At 36.3% G+C, this 22,056-nt stretch overlaps 1 protein-coding gene across 14 annotated transcripts in view; it reads left to right on the top strand.

Moving 5' to 3' along the window:
* PARD3 (par-3 family cell polarity regulator) overlaps window positions 1-22,056 on the top strand; it is a 676,275-nt gene that overhangs the window by 328,531 nt on the left and 325,688 nt on the right. For all 14 annotated transcript variants that reach the window (XM_047865961.1, XM_047865959.1, XM_047865960.1 and 11 more), the window contains one exon: window positions 5,852-5,983. In XM_047865961.1, the coding sequence (XP_047721917.1) occupies window positions 5,852-5,983 (132 nt within the window). The remainder of the gene's footprint in view (window positions 1-5,851; window positions 5,984-22,056) is intronic.

Below are 22,056 nucleotides of genomic sequence, written 5' to 3'. Positions count from 1 at the left end.
TGTAGGATATTGGTCACCATGGATTTCAAATAATGCCTTTTCAGTTCATTACACTTCAAAATAGCCATGTGTCTAGGGTAAGTGGTGATAATACTTTGTTTGGAATAAAATCTTATGTTCTTTATTTAAAAAAATTTTTTCCACAGGCATGTAGTTGGTTTAAATTGATAGGGACTGCCAAATTTTCTGCCTTCATCTACAGGTTGGTTATTGAATCTGTAAATTTTTGTGTGAGTCAATTTATTCCCAACCCCACATCTCTCTGTCTCTTTTCTCTCTTTCTCATTTATTATCTAGAGAATGATTTGAAGGTCAGAAAAGTACATTGAGAAAAATCCTATTTATAGACCATTTTATGGTTGTTATCTTCTGCTATGCTTTAGCCTTGGCATTGCTTCCAAGGTTATGCTCTGGTGTAGCCATCAGGAGGCACACAAGGTAAACTCTCCCCAGAGACTGAGAATGGGTCTGCCACATTGAATCAACAATATGATTACTGATGATTTTAGCAAGCTTCATGTAATTAAAAAATCCTGTCATAATTACTAATTTCACTTGTCTCATAATTTCAGGTTAGACATCCTGAAAATGGTTTCTTTTATGTGTGTGTGTGTGTGTGTGTGTATCATTTCTTGGGAAAATGATAAAGCAGAAAATGGAATTCTCTTTGACCAGAATTACAGATTTGAAAAATAATTGTAAATTTAAAATCTGAAAACTGCATGGGACTGTTTGAATCCATAGGATGCATAGAAGGTACAAAAAAGAAATTTATATGCATTGAGTGTTTGGTATGTCAATATATGACACAATTCCTAATGATTTTTAAAAAGGTATTTGGAGTTTTTTCATTGAAACAAAGTGGAACTGTAGTTGGGTTTCTTTTGCTAACATAGAAATATCTGTTACTTCTATAATGTTCATGAAATATTCCCATATTTCTGCAACATGGGATGTAGGCTCGCCAAGGAATCTGACCATCAGCTAAGTGGCTGTTTCTGAGAGATAAAGCCTTGGAGTTGGAGCTTAGTATGCCAGGAATAAGCTTCTACCCCCAAGGCATTGGGTGGTCCTGTGTGGTTTCTCTTTATTGAATTGTAATTGGCTTGGGGAGGGGTGCTGGGGGAGAGAGGACAGTTACTTTCTCTGCCCTGGAAGAGATTTACTGCATAACCAGGGTACTGCTACCAGGGAGTAGCAAATTAATATGCATTTCTCAGCCTGGGTGGCTTTTTGACACCTGATGATATGGCAGTACATTTAGATGATAAGGAAAATCCCTGATCACAGTAGGAACATCTGTTTTTTTCTGGCAAGAGGGAAAGCAAAGCTGAGAGGCTGTTTGGGACAGCCTCATAAGTGGAGGATTAAAATTGTAATTAAAAGGGAGAGTAATTCCTTATGGTATTTTTCTTGTAAAAATTTTAGATAAGGTAGTAGTGGCTTTACTATAATAGGTTATTTCTTGTCATTAGCAAATTTAATAATCGTTAGGATTTTGTATGTTGGTCCTACTGATAGATTTTTGTAAGTCTGAAGAGAAGGATTTCTGTTTTTTGCTTTGAAGTTCACCAATGTATGGAATGGAGGCATTAATTTTTTTTTTTTGAGGCACTAATTTGATCATAGAATGAAATAGATTTAAAGTCACATTCTCCAAGTTTTTATAAATACAGCTCTAACTTGTTGCAAAAATATTAATGGCAAAAATTTTGTTGGTCTGGTTTTCCCTTTAGGTTGGAAAATGTAGATTTTACAAATACACTTAACTTGAAAATGTTGACTTTTTTGTAACCGACTAGAGTCTGATCCATGAAGCATATAGATAATCTTGCATAGACATAGTTCAGGCTACCAGGTTTTTAAAATCATTTACACTGAAATAAATGTTTTTAAGCTGAAAATAGTATGCACTGTGTACATTTCAATGGAAATCATGAATATCCAAGCATATATCGTTAAGGAGAAATTATATTGTGTGTTATGATGTTTACTAGCACAATCACATTGTAAATACAGAATCACAACTTTGTAGGACTATAATCTTTGTATGAACCTGATCCAAAGTTCTGGATTGTGAGGAGAACATGTGTGAAATGCTGGTAGTACCTGCATGATACTATCAACAAAGTAAAATATATATTACATAGTGATTAATATATTTTAAAAACTCTTCAGTTTCTTGATCATGACTAAGGTTACTTCAACTGGACTTTTTCATACATTACAAATTAATGTCTGAATTCATTATTGACATTACCATAACAATATTGAATTAGAAAAACTTTTTTATTATGAGAGGTTAGTATCAAGTTTGTTTTTCTTATCCATTAACTACTCAAAGTTGATTTTATGAATATAAAACTGTGGAATTTTTCAGATGGAGTTCAAAAGGACAGATTTTTCTTTTTTTAATCTTTAGCCCTTATCTCCCTTAATAAGATTACCTTGTGGTGGCCTGCTATATGAATTACATGTCATAATTGATGTAAAAGGAGAAATGTCACACTGCTTTTTAGATGCAGTTGGAAGTAATCATATTATCCACAGATATTGTATATTGTAGGTGTGACATTAAATTGAAATAGACCTATAACAGTGGTATATATCTTGTAGTGTAAACCTAAAAGTACAATTATTATATTTCAGTGAAAATGATGCCTTTTGAAAGCATGCCCTTATCAGTTTCTAAAACAACTTGTAGACATGTTCTTTGGAAAGTCTGGGATTCTGAACCATGTGAAAATAGGACATACAACAAATATCCAAGAAAAAGCCTTCCATGTTGGTACAGGCTACTGAGCTAAGTGCTTGAGTTTAAAGGTGAATGGTGATCTTCTGTTTAGGTTTCACTGTAATAGTGGAAATAACAATTCTAAAAATTAACTAAATTATAAGTTAGAACTATAATTAGAAGTAAAATTAGAATGTAGTGGTAACAAAAAGCATGACATTATGAGTTCTATTGAGAGAGAGTCAGGGAATGCTTCTTAGAGAAAGTAGCAGTTGCATTGGGTGTTAAACACTGATAATTTCACAGAAGAAATGTTATGGGAAGCTAGGTTCAGAAAGATCATAAGTGAAGGTGAGGAGGCCTGTGGCACAGCAAGTGTGATTGTGTGAAAGTTCCTCTGGTCTACCTGTAGTGTCTGTCCGTGTGTGATGTGTTGCAACACACATTTTAGAAACATCCTCTGTGGGAAGTGTAGAGAACATTGTTGGAGAGGCTAAGGCTGGGACCAGCCTCCAGTTCCAAGGCTGCTGTACTCATTTCAGATGAGAGACAAATCGAAAGAGGTGAAGAGCATGATGAATATTTTTCAGAAGAGTGCCAGAATCAAGAGAGGAAGCGAGTTTCATTTTGGATCTATTGATTTGGAGGCATCTTTGGGATGGTCTATTGGAAATTTAGATCATGAATTCAGGAAAAAGTTTAGTGTTGGTGACCCATGCCTAGAAGTTGTCGGGAGGGACGTTTAGAAATTAGACACTTTTTGAGCTGGGCTAAGGAGGGAGTAGTGAGCAGACCATAGGTAGAGTCAATAAGGGCCATTTCAGTAAAGAAGAATAATGATGCAGATTCAAAAGGAATCAAAAGGAAGTTCCCAGTCACACACAGGCTTCTGGACACCAAAAAAGTGAGGATTTTGCATCATCCGGTCTCTTCATTTTAAAGATCTATTTTTCCCTTTGCAAGTGGTATTTTGTCACTATGCAAACTTGCAGCTCACTATCAACTCTTCACCTAACAGGTTTTAGCATCCATTGATTAATAACTTATTTCATTAGAGGCTGAATGCGGTGATTTTTCTAATTGTATTCATTATTCGGTTTCCATTATTTGGCATTCTTCTGAAATGACAAGCTTCCCCTCATCGACTGGCACTGTTGCTTTCTCCGAAATATAGTTCCTACTGAAAAGGCAGAATAGATTTTTAACGCTTTCTATTTAATTATTCATTTTCAAAGTAAAGGGTTGGTGTAATAATCATCTCTAATGGTGGAAAATGAATAGAGAGGCCAGGTCTTTAGTCTATGGTAGCAGCCCCAAGATCCTTGATATCAAAATTTTATTTGTGTTTCTCCAGACTCTTAATCCTTCTTCACTTTGCGGACATCTACGATTCTGTCATTGGTAAATTTACCCTCTCTGACTTACTTGAATTTCTTATAAGTCAGATAATTTTGCTTTGTTCTGAAACTATCATGCCCAAGTTTTAAGGCAGGGATCTTAGTATTTGGAGATACAGTGAGCTTTGGTTTCTTTAGTTGCTTTTTTCTTTTCTTTAGATTTTGTCTATGTCCTCCACTTATTTTACCATTTCCATGTTCCTGTAAATAGGGTGAGTCCCTAATTCCTGGCGGCGGAGCAAGATCCTAATCTCGCAGCATTCTGTGTGTGTGTGTGTGTGTGTGTGTGTGTGTGTGTGTGCGGGCGCGCGTTTGCTTGCAGTTCTATGCTCCATTACCACTTTCTTGAACTGCTGTAACCAGACCTGTACAGTTTTTCTAGTAAAAATTAGTTGCCCTTAATGTTCAATGCTATCAAGTTTTTAGTTTATTTTTTGTAGGTTAATTAATAAGAAAGACTTATAAAGTTTCATACTGAAGTTTATACTGGTTAATATTTATAGGTTTAAAAAGATTTTTCGTATGCCGTAGTATTGGCATAGGTCCAACACCATCAATTCATTTTTAAGCTTTGTTCTCTGATGGAATTTATGAAGGAGCAGAGAACACCGTCTTGGTCTCTGGCTAAGGTCTATACAATGCCAACCTATTGTATTACACTTTTTTGTTTCTATGGATTCACTGCTCATAGGGCTTAAGTAATGAAGGATAAGAATCAGTCATGTGTATAATGTATACAGCCATATTACCCTTAGCAAAGTTATTAAGGAGGATATTTTGGTACTTCTCGTAAAGTGGGATACTGCTGTAAGTAGGTCAAAGTGAGGTTAAGATTTAAATTTGTTCTTGTAGGAGATATTTAGATTTAATCGTTGAACTAAAAGTTTGACTTATCTGACTTATCCTTGCCTTCTCATTTCTTTTTAGAACATTGAAATTAAGTTTTGCAGTCCAAAAGCCAAAGCAAATTGTTATAAGTTATTGTTTCAAAGAACAAAAATTAAACAGCATTTGGTTGCTTTGGGACTATTAAATATTTATCAACTAACTAGGTTTTTATGTAAAGACCTCACTTGCCATATGCATGTTAGGGTAAACTATTATGTATCTATTATGTACCATGTATTGAGATAAATTGTTTTCTTTATATTTAAATTAATGCTTACAACTAGCTTGTGAAGTAGGTAACAGAAAAGTCCAGAGAATCTTAAGTCTTGTGCCCAAAGTCACACAACTACAAGGATCTAAATAAGGAGCAAATTCATTAGTCTTTCTTATTTTAAACATTTTTGGTGAATTATAGATAGTATCTCCCAATATTATTGTAAGATTAGAAAGAAGACAAAAGGAAAATTCCATGATTGAGAGATCATAAGAATCTTCGAGAGAAATACTTTTCATTTTCTGGTGCATGTAATTGGTTGGCCAGGGAGATTGATTTGGGAGGGAGTACAAGGTCTATTGTTTCGTTTATTGTGTGCATATGTGTGTGGCTTCCTTCCCTGCTATAGTTATTAGACTCCCTCATCCTAGACATATGACTATATTCATGAGGTCTAATCTGAGTGAAATGTCCTCAGTCAACTATTTTGTATAGACTCAGAAAAAATATTTTAAATATGCAGAATCAGTTTTCTGCTACTTTTGAAAAACCCAAGTACATCATTAATTTGCAAGGTCTGGTTTTTTACAAGACACCTTTTTGTTTCTTTTTGAATAGAAAGATGAAAACTACAGAAGCCTTCCACGGGATACTAGTAACTGGTCACACCAATTTCAGAGAGACAATGCTCGGTCATCTCTGAGTGCCAGTCACCCAATGGTGGACAAGTGGCTGGAGAAGCAAGAACAGGTAACATAAATTAATCCTTCTATGTGTGTCATAGACCTAACTTCTGGCCCATACTCCAAAAGATGTTTCCCTGCATCACAATGATGATTAAAGGTAAATTGTTCTAATAAACTTTAGTTAAATTCCAGGCTGTATGTCAGAGTTTGTCTAACATAATTGTAGACTATTTCTGTGGTGGTCCCCAGTCAAAGATTTCTCATAAGTGGTTACAAATATTTGCCATAGATTCTGGAGTATCCTGATTTCAGAGTTTGTTATGTTGTTGAGACACAGACATTTGGCAGTGAACAGTACAGTTTATGAGTTGACTTTCAAGACCACTTATAGGTTCTTCTGTTTATTTGATAGGCAATAAGTCAAAGGACCTGAGGAGGCAAATTAAAATGTTCTGTTTTACCTGACTTCACTTTAGAAGAGAAATATGCTATAGTGGCATTTCAGAATTTAGATTATTTTGTAAGGTTCAGGGACTTGACCCTTTCATAAATATCAATAAACTATTTTAGGTTTGTAAGGTTTTAGAGTTGCTCAGTTTACTCCACAGTATAGCCATCTATAGTTCCTGAAATCAGAATTGTTTACCACTCAATATAATAACTGGTTCCTATCCTGGCAATAAACAATCACTGTTAAGACACTTCATATGAAGACTGAGAATTTATTCGGTAAGTTTTGAAGTATAAAACATAAATTTTATAGTGTTGTTGTATAAAGTCTTAATTCTTTATTGTTAGTCATAGTGTTTTCTTGGAAATCCTAGTGTTTTCCTTGTAGTTTTAATAATTTTTTATGTTAAGAACACACTAACTGTGGTGCCTGGGTGTCTCAGTTGGTTAAGCATTCGACTCTTGATCAGCTCAGGTCTTGGTCTCAGGGTCATGAATTCAAGCCCCACATTGGTCTCCATGCTAGGTGTGGAAGCTACTTGAAAAATAACAACAAAACAAAAACATACTTATTTCGTTACTTTGTCACTTATTTTCTCTAAAAAGTTCATATAGATGGAAGACTAGGTGAGTGCTCAGAGAATGTTTTGTTTCAATAATTTCTAAAATTGTTAATTCTGTTGCCTAGATATTGGAATAGCTGTTTTTCAATTTAGATTAATGATGACATTGGAAAGAAATCTGTAATGTTTTATTTAATTCATCTTAGTGTATGTTTTAAGCCTCCTAAAATAATTTTGTGTGTGGGGCGGTGTGTTTGAATATGAAATAGTACAAAAGTCCAGTTTGCCTTTGAAACAATGGATGGTATCTCAAACGTGCTGATTTTTATCATACCGTAAATGTTAGAATATAAGCATTGTGTGATGGAAATAATTTTAAATAATTAAAAAACCACGGAAGCTCTACTTAGGAAAAACATTCTTTTCTTAAACAGATTTTAAACTCATTGTTGTCATTATTACATTTTCTCTTTGAAGTAAATATTTTAAAGAATTAGATAGTTTAGCCTGGGCCTGGAATCAGACTCGCTGGTTACCAGCTATTTACCATAAATGACCTGGTATACTCATTTATTGAATGGGTTTAATCCTAGAACCTGCTATATCTACTGATGTTATACCTGCCAAGGGGTTAGAATCATATCTGCTTGGTAGCCATAAACACTGGGTGTTAATACACTTGTTAGAGAAAAAAATTGGCTGCCAAGAACAGAAAGTCTCGATTGTATAAGAAGAAGATACTCATTTTTCATTTAATAAGAAATCTGGAGGAAAGGCCAGTTGGGGATTCAGGGGAACCTCATTGGGGATCCAGATTCTCCATTTTCTGGGAGCACTACACAGTGCCTCCTTGGCTGTCTGCTCCAGTGTGTCCTTTCCTGTAGAGCCTCAGCCAGCACATGCTTGCACGGAAGAAGAGGAACAGTTCCTTTTTATTCTGCATGGCTCTTTTTGAAAGCAAATACACCTTTCCCACAAGCCCCTCCCCCCACCCAAACAGATACCTTTCATGTTTTGTTGTCTAGCCTTGTATGAATTGCTTGTCTATTTCTAAATTGAAGGGAGTTGTTGGTTTAGACTAGGTGAGCTTGATCTGGAGCTGGGGGTGTGGGTATGGTGGTTTGTCTTCCTGAAACGCAGTTGCTGATCACTGAATATAGTCAGGGTCCCATTAAAGCAAGAAAGGACATATAGTTAGCTAAATGTGCTAAATATGACTATTTTTATTACAGGATTAGGAGAAAAAAATGGCAGTCCAGAGTTTCTAAAGTATGATATATTTAATTATATTCTAATAATGTAACTTTTACCATTGTGGTTGTAGACCTGTTTTTAAGGAAGTAGTATAGCTTTTCTTTGTAATTTTGGTATAAAATAGTTTCTTTTTACGCAAAATAGTTGCATTGAGAAGCCACAGAGTTTTTTTCTCGAAAGACCAAGGCTTGATTTTCTTCTGTTGAAGTTACTTGAAGCAGTTTTTCCACAATAAGCAGGTTTTTTAAAAATTGAGTACTTCCTTAGTCTATGTAGTTTAACGTAAATGATATTAGCTAATTGATGCCTGAGCCTGAAAACATCATCTTCCTTGGCTTACATTTAAAAAATGATGATCCATTCACTAAATTTGGCCATTTTATATCAGCAGCAAAATTAATTAGACTGAAATCTATTTTAACTGGATAAGAACAGCAAAGACAACACAAAATGCATATTAAAAGTTTTTTTAAAAGTAAGTACAATTGTGTGGGCAGGAGAGGACTAATAGGTTATGCTGGACACACTGTAAATCTAGTCCAGATAGTCTCACTTAATTGTGAATTTATTTTTTTAACAGTTCCACATGAGTCGTCTGACTTTAATGGCCTGATGTCTCTTCTGTGGCTTGTTTTCTCCTTAGTTTTTGCCATTAAAAATATAATAACAGACAAGCATTACACAGATAAAAGAATGTTTTATATGGTAAAACACACAAATCAACCCCCTGCCTTTACCGTTTGGGATCACCGGGGTGGAAATATCTACCATGAATTATGCCATCTGGACTGAGAGGTGAACAGAGTTCTAGATTTTATATGCCTTCAGTGGTTTTGTTTTTGCTCTATTTCCTCCTAGATTGCTCATCTCTCATTATCTCTGCTTTTTGAAGGCAATTATGACCACGTCCGTTTTGCCAGTGGGAATAAACTGTAGACATGAAAAGCACAAGGGAGTGTTTTAAAATGCTGAGCTAGTAGGCACCTCTGGAAGCTGTGTCTTTCTTTTTGTGAGATTGATCCTATATAAAGGGATATTGAATCTTTCACTCTCTTAGAATATTTGTAAGTTACACTCATATAATCAAAGGTAGGGTGTGCATCTTATTAGAACTCTGCACCAGGAAGCACCTGGAGTCAAGCTTAGCATGATTTCCAGAAACAAGTCCTGCTTTTCAGTGACTAATTGAGAATAGCCTGTACTTGAATCAGGTTCCTCTCAGAAGGTGTATCTCAGACTATGTATCTTTCAAAGAGCATCATTTTCTTATAGAATCTTGGGACTTACTTTTTCTAAATCTCAGAAGAGGCACAAAGGATTTCAACACTAAATGGGTTGTTGTTGTATTGCCTTGAAAAAACTTTTCATGCTTCTGAAATTTTGACTCTGAGACCCAAGGAACAACAACAAAAAAATCAACAAAAGCCTTAGTTTTGATGTTTGGCTATGCTTGAAGAATCTGAATTCCTTTTAATCATTACCATTTCCTTGACTCTTTGTAAGTATATTTTAATATTGGCAGATAATAGATCATAAGCTGACTTTGTTCTTCTATCCCTACAGTTTATTGCAACTAATAAATTCCACAAAAGAGGAGGCAGGAACTTTACAATACGTTATTGGAAGAATTTAAGGCCTGAAAGTAGAGGGACCTAAGGGAAATTTAACCTAATTGGGAGCCTGCCATTTTCACTACCCTGACTTGGTGAACAGGCCTGAAGCCAATTAACAGAAATAGCAAGGAGGTGCAAGGCACATTCCAGCCGCCACTTAAGCTCTGTTGTAAGGGAATGGCTGCCCTGACCTTTAGAGAAAAGTCCGTGTTTTAGGGTTTTTTCCATCAAGCAAAAACTTTGTCTAATTGGCATATTATACCAGAGGAGGCAAACTGTGAGGAAAACTACCTTAAATGCTTGGTGATGACATAGTTCACGTGTGACAATGACTGTGCTCCACCTTCTCCTTTGTACCCTGGTCTCCCTGTCCCCATCCTTCCGTGTTGTCTCAGAATCTCAAAGCCATCAGTTTAAGGAAAACTGACAGTGCCTTTTCTTCTCATATTATGCACTTTTGTCACCATCTACAGCCATGATGCTTTCATTTCAGGTTTTTTCATGAGGAACAGAACATCCCTGACTTTTGATATTTATTCCTTCTGACACGAAGGTGACTCATGTAGGGATGGTGTCTGTTTTTACATTGGTCTGAGTTGAGTCCTAGATATGAGAAATAGAAAATATCTGAATGTTAAATAGAAAACATATTTTTTCCTATTTTTAAATTTTATTTATTTTTTTAATTGAGTAAGTTTGGTATCCAATGTAGGGCATGAACTCATGACCCTGAGGTCAAGAGTCACATGTTCTACTGAGCCAGCCTGGCACTTCTAAATAGAAAACATATTTAAATAAAATAATGCTTGAGAAGAAATTCCTTTTGTCTTATTTTTAAAAAAGAATAGTTCAGCATTGCTTATTCTGATACTTTTTAAACTTTTGAAAAAATTTGCTCTTTATAACTATTCACATGATACAGAATGAATGCATTTGCAAGTCATGGAAAAGGTAAGTTTCTAGGAACGTGTTTCATTTTTGCTTTTTATTATAATTTATGATTAAGGCCAAATTTTTGAAGATCTAGGCCAATAATAAATTTTAAAACTTCGAGCCTATTTTGCATGTGAGTGGACATACAGTAGTGAAGAAACATTTTAAGCTTATCCAGATTTTACACAAGAGTGGGTGGTTTAAAAAAAATGAGTAAGCTTGTCAATAAGTAATTGTGGTACTAGGTGTTGTTTATGTTACCTTGGAGTGATAAGATGATGGGTGTCTGGGATGATCAGGTTGTGGGTCCTGCTTCCATACCTCTCATCGAAGTTAGTTTTTCCTCTGATTTGCCTGCATAAGGGAAGATCCTTTTCCAAGTGCTTAATAGCCTTTTCTAAATGGAAACAAACAAACAAACTCATTTCACTGACACCTTAGAACCATCCAGATGACATAAGTAGTCAGTTTCCAAATGTGAAATGATCATCCTTTTTTTTTTTTTTTTTTTTTTTTTTTTTTTTTTTTTTTTTTTTTTTTTTTTTTTTTACACAAAATTAGGAGATGGCTTCCTTTGAAATCTGATTACAACAGCTGCAAACCAGTCAGTGAACTGGCCACGGGGTCATCTTGTTAAAACATGGAAGAGCTCTAGAAATTCTAATGGGGGCACGTGCAGGGTCTCCTGGCATCTGCCTCCTCATGGGACCTAAGGTTAGGTTCTGGTGCTGCCTAGAACCCAGGTCCTGGAGTGTGTGTGTGTGTGTGTGTGTTTATTTAATTCTTTAGCCCATAAACACTGAGAAACCAAGTGACTGCTAGGGTTATCTGGATAAAGATAATCAAAGCCCTCTGCCTTCAAATTCTAAAATTCTATAGTTCTCTATTAAAAGGAAGGGAATTTATTTATATTATTTCCTAATTGACAAACTTCTGCAGAACTTGGGCAGAAGCAAACATAATTGTGTTTACCTCAACAACAGCAAATGTAGAAACTAAAAACATCAAGATTGCTTTAAAATTAAAGTTTCATTATAAAATGCCAGAAATTTTCCTTATAGCAGAAACCTGTCATATTCACAATAATGTTAAAAATAAAACCAAAACAACCTTGGAAAAAAGTTTTCATGTCACCTGGCTATATTAATGCCAAAAGATTTTGTTGTGCTTTAATAATAAGCTGTTTATTATAATACATATCTTAAAATTATTTGTGTTTTAAAACATGATGGAAGCATCCTGCATGTATGTGATGTTTTATTTTCCATCAGCCCTTCATAATGTCTAGCTTTATTATCAAAGAACTGTGAATAGGAATTATCGAGTAGAAGAACAGGACTAGAGCACAGGGACCCTGATAGACATTCTTCTGAGAAGGACACATTAATTTCCTGAGGAGCCTTGTCACCCACAATCAGGACCACTTTGGATGCTCTTTTCTTGTCCAAGTGATAAGTAGCATTTTACCTTTAGATATATTTAGTGGCAAAAAGACACCATGAGCTTGCAGAGCACGTATTCAGGACAGGAAACCTGCCCCTCCCGTGAGTGGGTCCTCTTGTCTGACCCATAACTTACCAGTGGTGTGGCCTTAGGTTGTATGATCTCAGCAAACTTCATTTTCAATGTGTGCAAAATGGAGAAAATGGTACCCATTTGGCAGATAACTGGCTCTGTGTATGAAGACTAAGTGACATGGAACATGTAAAATGGAGATCCAGTTTCTGGTGTATCGTAGGCACTTGTTAGATGTTACTTTCCCCCATCTTTATTTTAGGTAAGAATAGACTTACTGGTTATACCTCAATAATTCTCTCTAGTATGGAGTGACCATTTTTTCCTTGCATTTTCTCCTTGCATATTGGAAGTGCCCTTTGGTATGGTGGGCTGGTTCATTTTCGTCCCTCGTGTATTTCTAATGCTCCCATCAGCCTTTTAGAACTGAATTCTTGCTTCTATGGCATCTTATCAGAATTAAAATAAAATTTAATCTTTTTAAATCATCTCTGGTTCTTTTCGGAAGAACATAATCTGACACAAAAATGACATTAGCGCTAATCTCTGTGTCTGTGTCCATTTTTTTTATTCCCTTTTGCTTTTGGCAAGCACGTGTGGTTTAAATACAATTAAATCTAAGAATACCATTTAAGAATGCTAAGTGTCTTACAAGGGCTTCTGCTTGGCCACTTGCTAAGCATCTCCGTCCCTCTGTCGTGTGAATGGAGTCAGGAAGGCACTGTTTGACTCACTGGCTTTTGGAATGTGTTGTGCAGTTTAGAGGGTCCTCATCAATTCTCCTGTCCCTTTATGCCAGGCCCTATTTATTGCTTGTTTGGCCTATGGAGCTAAAAGCCTTCAAGCAGCAGGGAAGTGAGACAGAAATTCTACCCAGTGAAACATCTTTGGTGGTAGGTGGATTAACCTTCATGGGGAATCTGCTGGTAGCTGATGATTTTCTTGCCTGTGAATACAGCTGCCAGGACCAGATGTTTAGAGCATGCACTCTGGATAAAGATACATTTTCATTTTTAGCTATGACACTCAGGTGCCTTTTCATGTTTTCATCACAGGTGGTCTGAAAGAATTTTGTTGTGAGCTATGCGATTCAGTATGACGATGGAAAGAATGCATGCTTTATACTCTGATGCACTTTATTCCCACAAATCTGTATGTCATTTGCTTTTGAAAATTTGGTCTTTATTTCTGTGTTCAGTGAACAGTGGAACTTCTATTCTTTCAAAAATACTGGTTAAGAAATTACGTTAACATTTTCAGTTTACAGTATGTTGTTTTCACTACCTGTTTCCTAAAGCCTGCCTATACAAATGGCATCACTCATAAGCCGTGTTTAATTTTGGACTGTTATGATCTAGGTAGGGATTTTTTTTTTCTTTAATCAGTCCTTCAGAATGGTTCTGAGATGGTCCTGAAAAATTGCTATTTTAAGTGCTAAACCATTTTGCCCAATGGTTTTATGTTCTTAGTCCCCCCACTGAGGTCTGGTAATATGTGCCCCCATAGTATTTTCTTTGGGTCTGTGTACCTGTGATCCATTTTTTCCTCTGCTTTGTGGCTGAAAGAAGACTGTTGTGAGTTTTCTTTAATATCCAACAAATTCTAAGGAAATTAAAGCACTGAAAAGAAACACGTTTTCACAACATACCCCTGATTGTATGGGAGGGGAGTTTAGGGTGGCCTTTTGGGTTTCATCACATTAAAAACATACAGCTTTTGAAATATTTTTATTTTTGATAAATCAAACTTCATAAGATTGGAAAACTGAGGAATTTTTCTTTTTGTACAAATACCATAGTTCTAGATTGTAAGATAAAATTGCAAAGTCAATATCAATTGGAATCAAGTTAAACCCTTTGCAGAAGCATAATGTCTCTTCCTACCTTTGGTCATCTCTTTAATTCTCTGAAGTAATTCATTAACCGGCCCTCCTATGATTTAGTGTCACATGCCCCTGGGAAAATAGAAGCAGTATTACTCACATCCCCACTACCTTTTACAAATCTCCCTCCTCGTGCCTGGGAGGAGGTTCCCAGGCCTCTCAAAGGCTGCCCGTTTTCACCTGTCCTCTGTCTGTTGTCTCTTCTCAGTCTTAGGACTTTGCTATTTTATTCAACTCCTCTTTATGCAGTCATGACTGTGCTTCATCTTTCCCATTAGCAAATATATGCTCAGTTCACACGCCTCTTCCCCACAGGCCTCTCTGGCTTGCTGTCATCTCTGGCTTACTGGCCCTCCTAATTCACAGATTTGGTTCCTTCTCATCTTTCATGTGTCAGGTCACCCTAGTCCCCATCTTTGAAAGAGAGTGACATGCCTGCTGCCTTCATTATTGTTTTCTCTCTCACTATTCTTTAGAATGTTTATGACTGTTTCCATGCACCAAAATGGCACAGGCATTGTCTTGTTTACTTTTGTTTGGAGCTCTTAGTAAGCCTTAATGCACATTTGGGTGAATAAGTGTTGCAATAAATTGCAAATATAAAGTTTATAATGGCCTTACCTTTTCTGATACCCTGTATTATGGATAGATTCGTTGTTAGGTGGTCTAGGTTTTATAATGTCATTTGATACAGTATTGTGATTTTCATTAATTATGAGCTAAAAATTGCAGATTATAAGTAAATTGAAGAAAACCTGCTAAATATTAAGACATATACATATGTAAACCTTATAAGAACAGTCAGATTTTTGAGTCATTGTTTGATTTCATCATTGCTTGTCACTTAGCATCGACCCATGGCAAAAAGACTAGAAAATTCTTTCAGACTGAAGGACTAAGAAATGGGGGGGGGGGGGGTGAAGTTCGAAGCTCAGTCAAGCAATGTTCCTACTTCAGAGAACTTGATAATATGATGGAGAGCACAGCCTTCCTTATCCCCAATTTATTTAATCACTTCTGATCTTTCTCTGAGAATGTCTTGTAATTGAACATGGATTTAAGTGGTAAAAGGTGAGCACTATCAGGCTGTTACCAACAGGCTGTCTGTGTCTTAATGATTTCTGCTGAATTAGATTTGAGTACAGCAGCCCTGGGTAGACACCTGAGTGTCTTAAGGCTCTCTAGACGAGGTGGTGGTAGTAGAGGGTAAGAGCCACCGTGCCTTCAGTGAGCCTTAGTGAGACACAGGAAAGAAAAGGCCTCCCAGAATGCTGTTATGGGCCTGACATAGCCGTCAATTCTATTAGTTCCAAAAATATCGAATTATCAGAAAATATTAAATTACTCTTTGTGTTCATAACTGAAGTGACAAATTTTCCACTTAATTAGGAAAACAATATTTGAACAAACCATTTGATTATATTTAATAGTTTATAAGCAGTTGAGTTGAAAGTAATAAGTTAATATTCTCTTCTGAATGTGTTTATTTCATTTGTTTGAGAGCTGTTTTTTTTTGCTCTTTCAAATTTTTTTTAGAGAGTTCGAGGTTTTTCATTTTCATTAGAATGAATGTGAGTTATACCATTATTCTAGGACCCCTAGCTGGCAAAACTTGATTTTCTTTTAGAGATAAATTTACTTATTCTAGGAAAAATGGAGTTTTTTTCTCACATGTATATAAAATATGGATATGATAAATTCTGATCTACCATTAGCCTCTTGTACCTAGTCTGTAGCTTTTTGATATTATTTTTCTCATTCACTTCTCATACTAAAACTTCTCTTTTAATGAACATTGGATAGAATTAGATATTTGAAATGAAATTGAATTTTAGAAATTAGTTTCAAAGACAGAAGAAATATCCTTTGTTTCTGATGGAATTACACAAAAAGTTTTTTAGTTAAAGGACTTGATCCTGATAGGAAGACAACCCTACACAGGCTTGTAGAGAATTTAATTGGTTTTAAGTTGATGGTGATAGCTGTCCTTGCTCATTCCTATCCTCAGGGCTCATTAGATATCTAAATGAGATGAGCATTTAGAATTAGAGGGTCTTCCCTGTTACTTTGGAAGACAGTGTAACTCAATGGACTGTATGGGGATGAATTTGGTAACATGATTTTTTTTTCCTTCTTCCTTTTTAGAAAATGTTACTTATTTGATTTTTGCAAAAGTCATATATTCATAGTTCTAGATTCAGACGTTTCCTGTGGATACACAAAATAGTGCTTTCCAGTCCCTAGTGCTCCTCTGCGGTATAACCACTGTTACTAGTTTCTCGTGGATACTTTCAAGTAGTACCATTCTTTTGTAAGAAAATGTGAAAATTTATTCTCCTTTCACATATTTATATAAACACTATCTACCACATTCTGTGCTTTAGTTTTTTAAAGTTTATTTATTTTGAGAGAGACAGAGACAGCATAAGTTGGGGAGGGGCAGAGAGAGAGAGGGAGAGAGAGAAGCCCAAGCAGGCTTTGCGCTGTCGGCACAGAGCCAGATGCAGGACTCAAACCTATAAAGCCATGAGATTATGACCTGATTTGAAACCAAGAGTCATATGCTTAGCCTACTGAGCTACCCAGGTGCTCTGTGCTTTGATCTTTTTTGCTTAATATGGGTTGGCAGTCTTTCCATACTAGAACATTAAAAGTGTCTATATTTGAAACAGTTTAATAATCTTCCTTTGTATAGATGGGCCATTGCTGATGAGCATGTAGATTGTTTACTGTCTTTGCTGTTACAAACAATACTGTAGTGGAAAATCTTTGTATATAAGCCATTTTGCATTGAGTATCACTTGGGTAGATGCCAAAGATGAAATAACACATTTGTGCATTTATACAAGAGTATATGCGTTTGTAATTTTGATGGCTATTTCCAAACTGACCTCAGTAGATGTTGGGCCAAGTTACACTCCTACCAGTAATGAATGCCCAAGAGATCCCTGTTCATTCTGTCACTTCACATTGCAACATGATGTTCTGTGATATCTCTTAAAGTGACTAGACATGCTTTTATTTAAAAAAAATTTTTTTTTTCAACGTTTATTTTTTTTTGGGACAGAGAGAGACAGAGCATGAACGGGGGAGGAGCAGAGAGAGAGGGAGACACAGAATCGGAAACAGGCTCCAGGCTCTGAGCCATCAGCCCAGAGCCTGACGTGGGGCTTGAACTCCCGGACCGCGAGATCGTGACCTGGCTGAAGTCGGACGCTTAACCGACTGTGCCACCCAGGCGCCCCTAGACATGCTTTTAAATAGTTCCCTTAACACATTCTCTAAAGCAGAAGGCTGTTGACACGGTTGGCCAGCATAGAGCTGAAAAAGGGCTTCTTCTCCTGTCAGGGAGCCAGTCCATTCAATTCTCTCTCTTCTCTAATGAAAAGGAAAAGTTTGGGAGTGGATGGAATTCTGGTTGCTCTTTTAGAGAATTGAGTCCACACATTTACAATTTGCTCAGAAGTAAATTAACCAGCAATGTCTCAGCTGCTCTCTTCTTTCTGGTCAAAGTTTACTTCCTTACTTAACTTTAATTTCTATAACTTTTTTCTCCCCCTAACATTCCCCCTCCCCCAGTTTTTTGGGGGTTGAGTGAGTACTCTCAGACTTTGGATATAGGGAAATGTTCAAAACCTACAAAAATACATTTTAAGTGATAAATGTTTATTAAAATTATTTGTCATTGTTGTATATGTATTTGTAATATGTTGAGTATAACATATTAATAAATTTGCTGCAATAATCTTATAGGAAAATTGATAACTAAATTTTAAAATGTTTTTCTTCAGTTCTCTCAGAAGCTTCTAAATAACATTTTTGTTAATGTTAAATCATAAGATTCACATAAATTAGATTTTCTGAAGGATTTTGTCACTGTTGATATAACTTGTGCATTCTTTTCATATCTTATTTTTTTAAATGAAGGTTTTTAAAATCTTTATTTATTTTGAGAGAGAGAGAGAGAGAGAGTGAGCGAGCACGAGTGCTCATGAGCACAGGGAAGGGACAGAGACAGACGGAGAGAGAATCCCAAGCAGCCTCCATGCTGTCAGCCCAGAGCCTGATGTGGGGCTTCATCTCACGAACTGTGAGATCATGACTTGAGCCAAAATCAAGAATCAGACACTTAACCAACTGAGCCACCCAGGCGCCCCTCTTTTCATATTTTAGATCTTAGATATTTAATATATGCTTTTCTATTATGAATTAGTTTTACCATATACTCTCCCCTCACTATCTCCCCATGTTTACTTCCTCTCCCCTCTCTTCTCTTATTTAAGAACTACTCTATAATTGTTCTTAATTTGTGTAATTTGCTAGAATGCAAATGAGTTCATTGATGGGACAGGAAAGGACAAGTATTTTTTAAATGGGTGGCTCACTAAATGCTTCTTGAAAGGTGCAAGTTTTATGATCGATTACGAATACTAACTTGTACACACAAATTCTGTAAGATTGGAATCAATAGTGTTTTCTCCCTTTAACGTACCCCAAGGTGAAGTGCTGTTGTAACTGATTTCTATGTTAACATTTTTTCCATTATGCCTTACACTATGTATATTAAGATAAAACTCTGTTTTAAAAGATTTCAGCTCCTTCCCAAACTTAATATGCTGTGTTGTCCTTGATTGCTGGAATTCACTGAAGGCTCATCTTCTTGAGATAAAAGATTTATTTTGGCAGAATTGGTCTGTGTGAGGGTTTGAGAATTTTGGCCAACAGATATAGTGTGTCATTTATACCCTTTCTCATTACATGAAAGATTATTGACAATTTAAATCCTTATTCTTTTGTCACTTGTTAGGACCAGGCATCCTTTCTCTCTTTCATCGTTCCACCATTTAAGGGCTTAGATGAGTGTTCATGAAGTCCTGGTTGATCAGAACTATCTCTGGATGTACTGATTAGTTTACTCTGCAAAGCAACTGGTTTAGATTATTCTTGTTGTTTCCAAATTTCTCTCTCCCTGGTATTCAGAAAGTTAAGATAGTAAGGTGTTGACATCTGAAGTTGCAAGTGAAAGTATCAGAGATAGCTATAAATGCAGTGATTTCTGTCTTAAATTTTTTATTCATAGCATCAATATGTAGGCTAGAAATGGGTGTACACACACACAGTAAAAATAAATATTATATTAATTACAGATACCATGGTGATATTTGTGAAGCTACATGTAAGTGCTTAGAAAGATGGAATGTATGTCCCTATTCAAAAGGCCTTTTACCGTTCCATGATGCATGGTTTGGGATACTTTATGTCAGTTTTTCTATATCTTAAACATAGATAAAGTTCTGATTTATTAAATGCTATAGTTGTCAAAAATTGATACAGAATCTAAGTCTCTCCAAGAAAAGTCTTGTGTAAATATGAGCATGTGTTGCCATATGAATGTGCTGATTATTATGTTACCTTGAGCCTATTTTCATTAAAGGGAAAATATAGCCTAGGATCCTGTTGCTTGTATCATTGACCAACCTTGATATTTTGAGTATCATTCCTCACTTTTGCTATTCCTTGTCACTGGACCTCCTGTCCTGGAGATTCTCTTTCTAAATGTCTCTCAAAAGCCTATTCATTGCACTCCACCCCTTTCTCCTTCCCATGTTCAGGCTGCCATCCTCTCTCTCGTGGGTCCCTGCAACAGCATCAGAGTGATGTGAGATAAAGACCCAGATTAATACCCTTCAGGGCTTTGACCATCCTCAGCATCAGTGAGGGTTGAAGTGGTTAACAGCTAGCTGTTCAAAGTCAAAGTGACCTGGGTTGGAATTTCATAGTATGTGTTATGCTGAGCAAATTCCTGAGGTTTCTAAGCTTCAGATCAGGTTTCATAACTTTCTAAGACGTATTTCAGGGGATCATGAGGATTAGATGAGACAATTCATGTAAAACTTTGAAAATGGTCCCTAACACATCATAAACACCCAGTAAACGTTAGTTTTGATGCTGGTGTTTTTCTCATGGTTGGCTCTTCCTGACCTTCCTCCCCCGACCTGCTGAGCTGCTTGCTGTCTCTCTCCTGAACTCGCTCTGGCATCCAGACTCCTCTCTTGAGCATCACATCACAGGCCCCGTGAACAAGCTGGCCGACTCTTCCCTTTTCTCGTCCTAAGTCCTGTTCTTCTGCTGTCAGCTTGGGTGGCTCTCAGCTCAGGAGACTTTTCCTGACATCTGCGTCCTGCAACCATCACCTTGTCCACACACACATGCCTCTGCCCAAACCGAAGTAAAGTGCGTGTAGTAGTTTCTTACTCCTTTTCCACTGGAGCACTTCCAGGCTTCCTTTTAATTGTGGTGTTCTTTCCCTTTAATGAGAGGAAGGCCCATATCTCTGTCTCAGGGCTTCCTTTATTTCTCAGGGAAGTGTCACCAAACTTCGGGTGGCATTAGATATCTGTCACGTTTACATCTAAGTGTACCATACTTTTATGGAATACATTTGTAATTGTAAGCAGGCTAACTGCCTGTGATTTGTGTATCTAAAAATGTTCTTCTCTTAAAACGTTTTTATAGCAAGCATTTTGATAAAGAATATCTAATTTCGTAGATAGTATATCTTTCCTCACATATTGAATGTTTTACTTTTCAAGAGCCTCTTCCAGATTAAATTGGAGAAAGTTTGAGGGGAGGGCAAAGAATGTTAGATTATATCAGCAGAAATCTAGGCTTTTGGACTTACTCATATCTTAAGTCCCTGGAGGGACTAATTTTCCTGAGAACTTTGTATTTTAATCATAAACAGACCCAATTCACTAATACTTTTATAAACCTTTGGCTGAGACTTTGGCATTAATGTCCTGAACTTTGAGAAAGAGAAACATATTTTTGTAGGTTGGCCAAGAAAAATAGGTCTCCATTCAAATAAAAATAATATGTTTGTTATTTTAAAGAGATTTTTCCATTGAGCTGTGTGTTAAACTTTTTGCTAATTTAGTCGTCTAATGCTGCACATGGATGGCTTAGGCAGGGATTTGATGTATTTTCTATGCCTCAGTATAATGACTATTTGAATTTTAAAAAGTTCTCTTTTGACCAGGAAGTAAGCTGTGTTAGTATATACATTATTATTTAATTAACTTAATTTTGTTGTGGATTATAAAAATATGAATCCTGTGTCTCATTTTCTTACATATGTTGGAAATGGTAAAATATGCAAGGAATTTTTATTGATGGTGAGAATGTTTTCTTAAGGTACCTGTGCAATTTTTCTCCTGCTGTTAGTGGCTGAACTAGCACTTTGAATCTATTGTATCCCTAGAAGACTTCCCCCTTGGCTTCTCTGACGTTCTGTTTCTAACCTCACTGGCAGTATTTACAGAAAAATGTCTGTCTTTTGCTCTGCCTGAATGTACACAGGTCATTTCTCTAGGTGACATTTCATGTGCTCTTTCTTGGTGTGAACATTTAGTGTCTGTTCCTGTCCCTCCAGCCTTATGCTTACCTACAAATGCCAGCTGAATCCTTCTGTCCTGGATGTCTTTGAACTACTGTCCCACTTCTTCCCAAGAAGAGGGGAAGTGGTCTTTAGTCTAAAGCACAATGTGAGTTGAAACTCCTTTCTCTGGAGCTGACTCTCCATCTAGCTGTGCAATACATCACAGCCCCTGTATGCCGGAAATGACCTTCACCCTATTTGAAGTTGTAAGTAGTTAATTCCCAAGTATTTCCTAAACCAGAAAATTCTATAATTATCTATGACTTTCTCATTTCTTTTAATTTTGCCATGAGTCTCCCATGTTTCAAACTTTTTTTTTCCTCTTTTCCTTTATGTTTTATCTGTTGCCAGCAATGACATATTCTACCTTTATTCTTGCATATATGCATATCTTTCTACTTTTTTAGCACCTGTTCTCATCCCAGGCGTATTCCTTCTGACCGGACTGATGTAATATTTGTTTCTCTCTACCATCTGTTTCTTCCTTAG

This window comes from Prionailurus viverrinus, chromosome B4 (assembly GCF_022837055.1).
Source record: "Prionailurus viverrinus isolate Anna chromosome B4, UM_Priviv_1.0, whole genome shotgun sequence".
Classification (NCBI taxonomy): Eukaryota; Metazoa; Chordata; class Mammalia; order Carnivora; family Felidae; genus Prionailurus; species Prionailurus viverrinus.
Note: the sequence above shows the minus strand (reverse complement) of the source record. Positions and strands in the feature narration are given on the sequence as shown.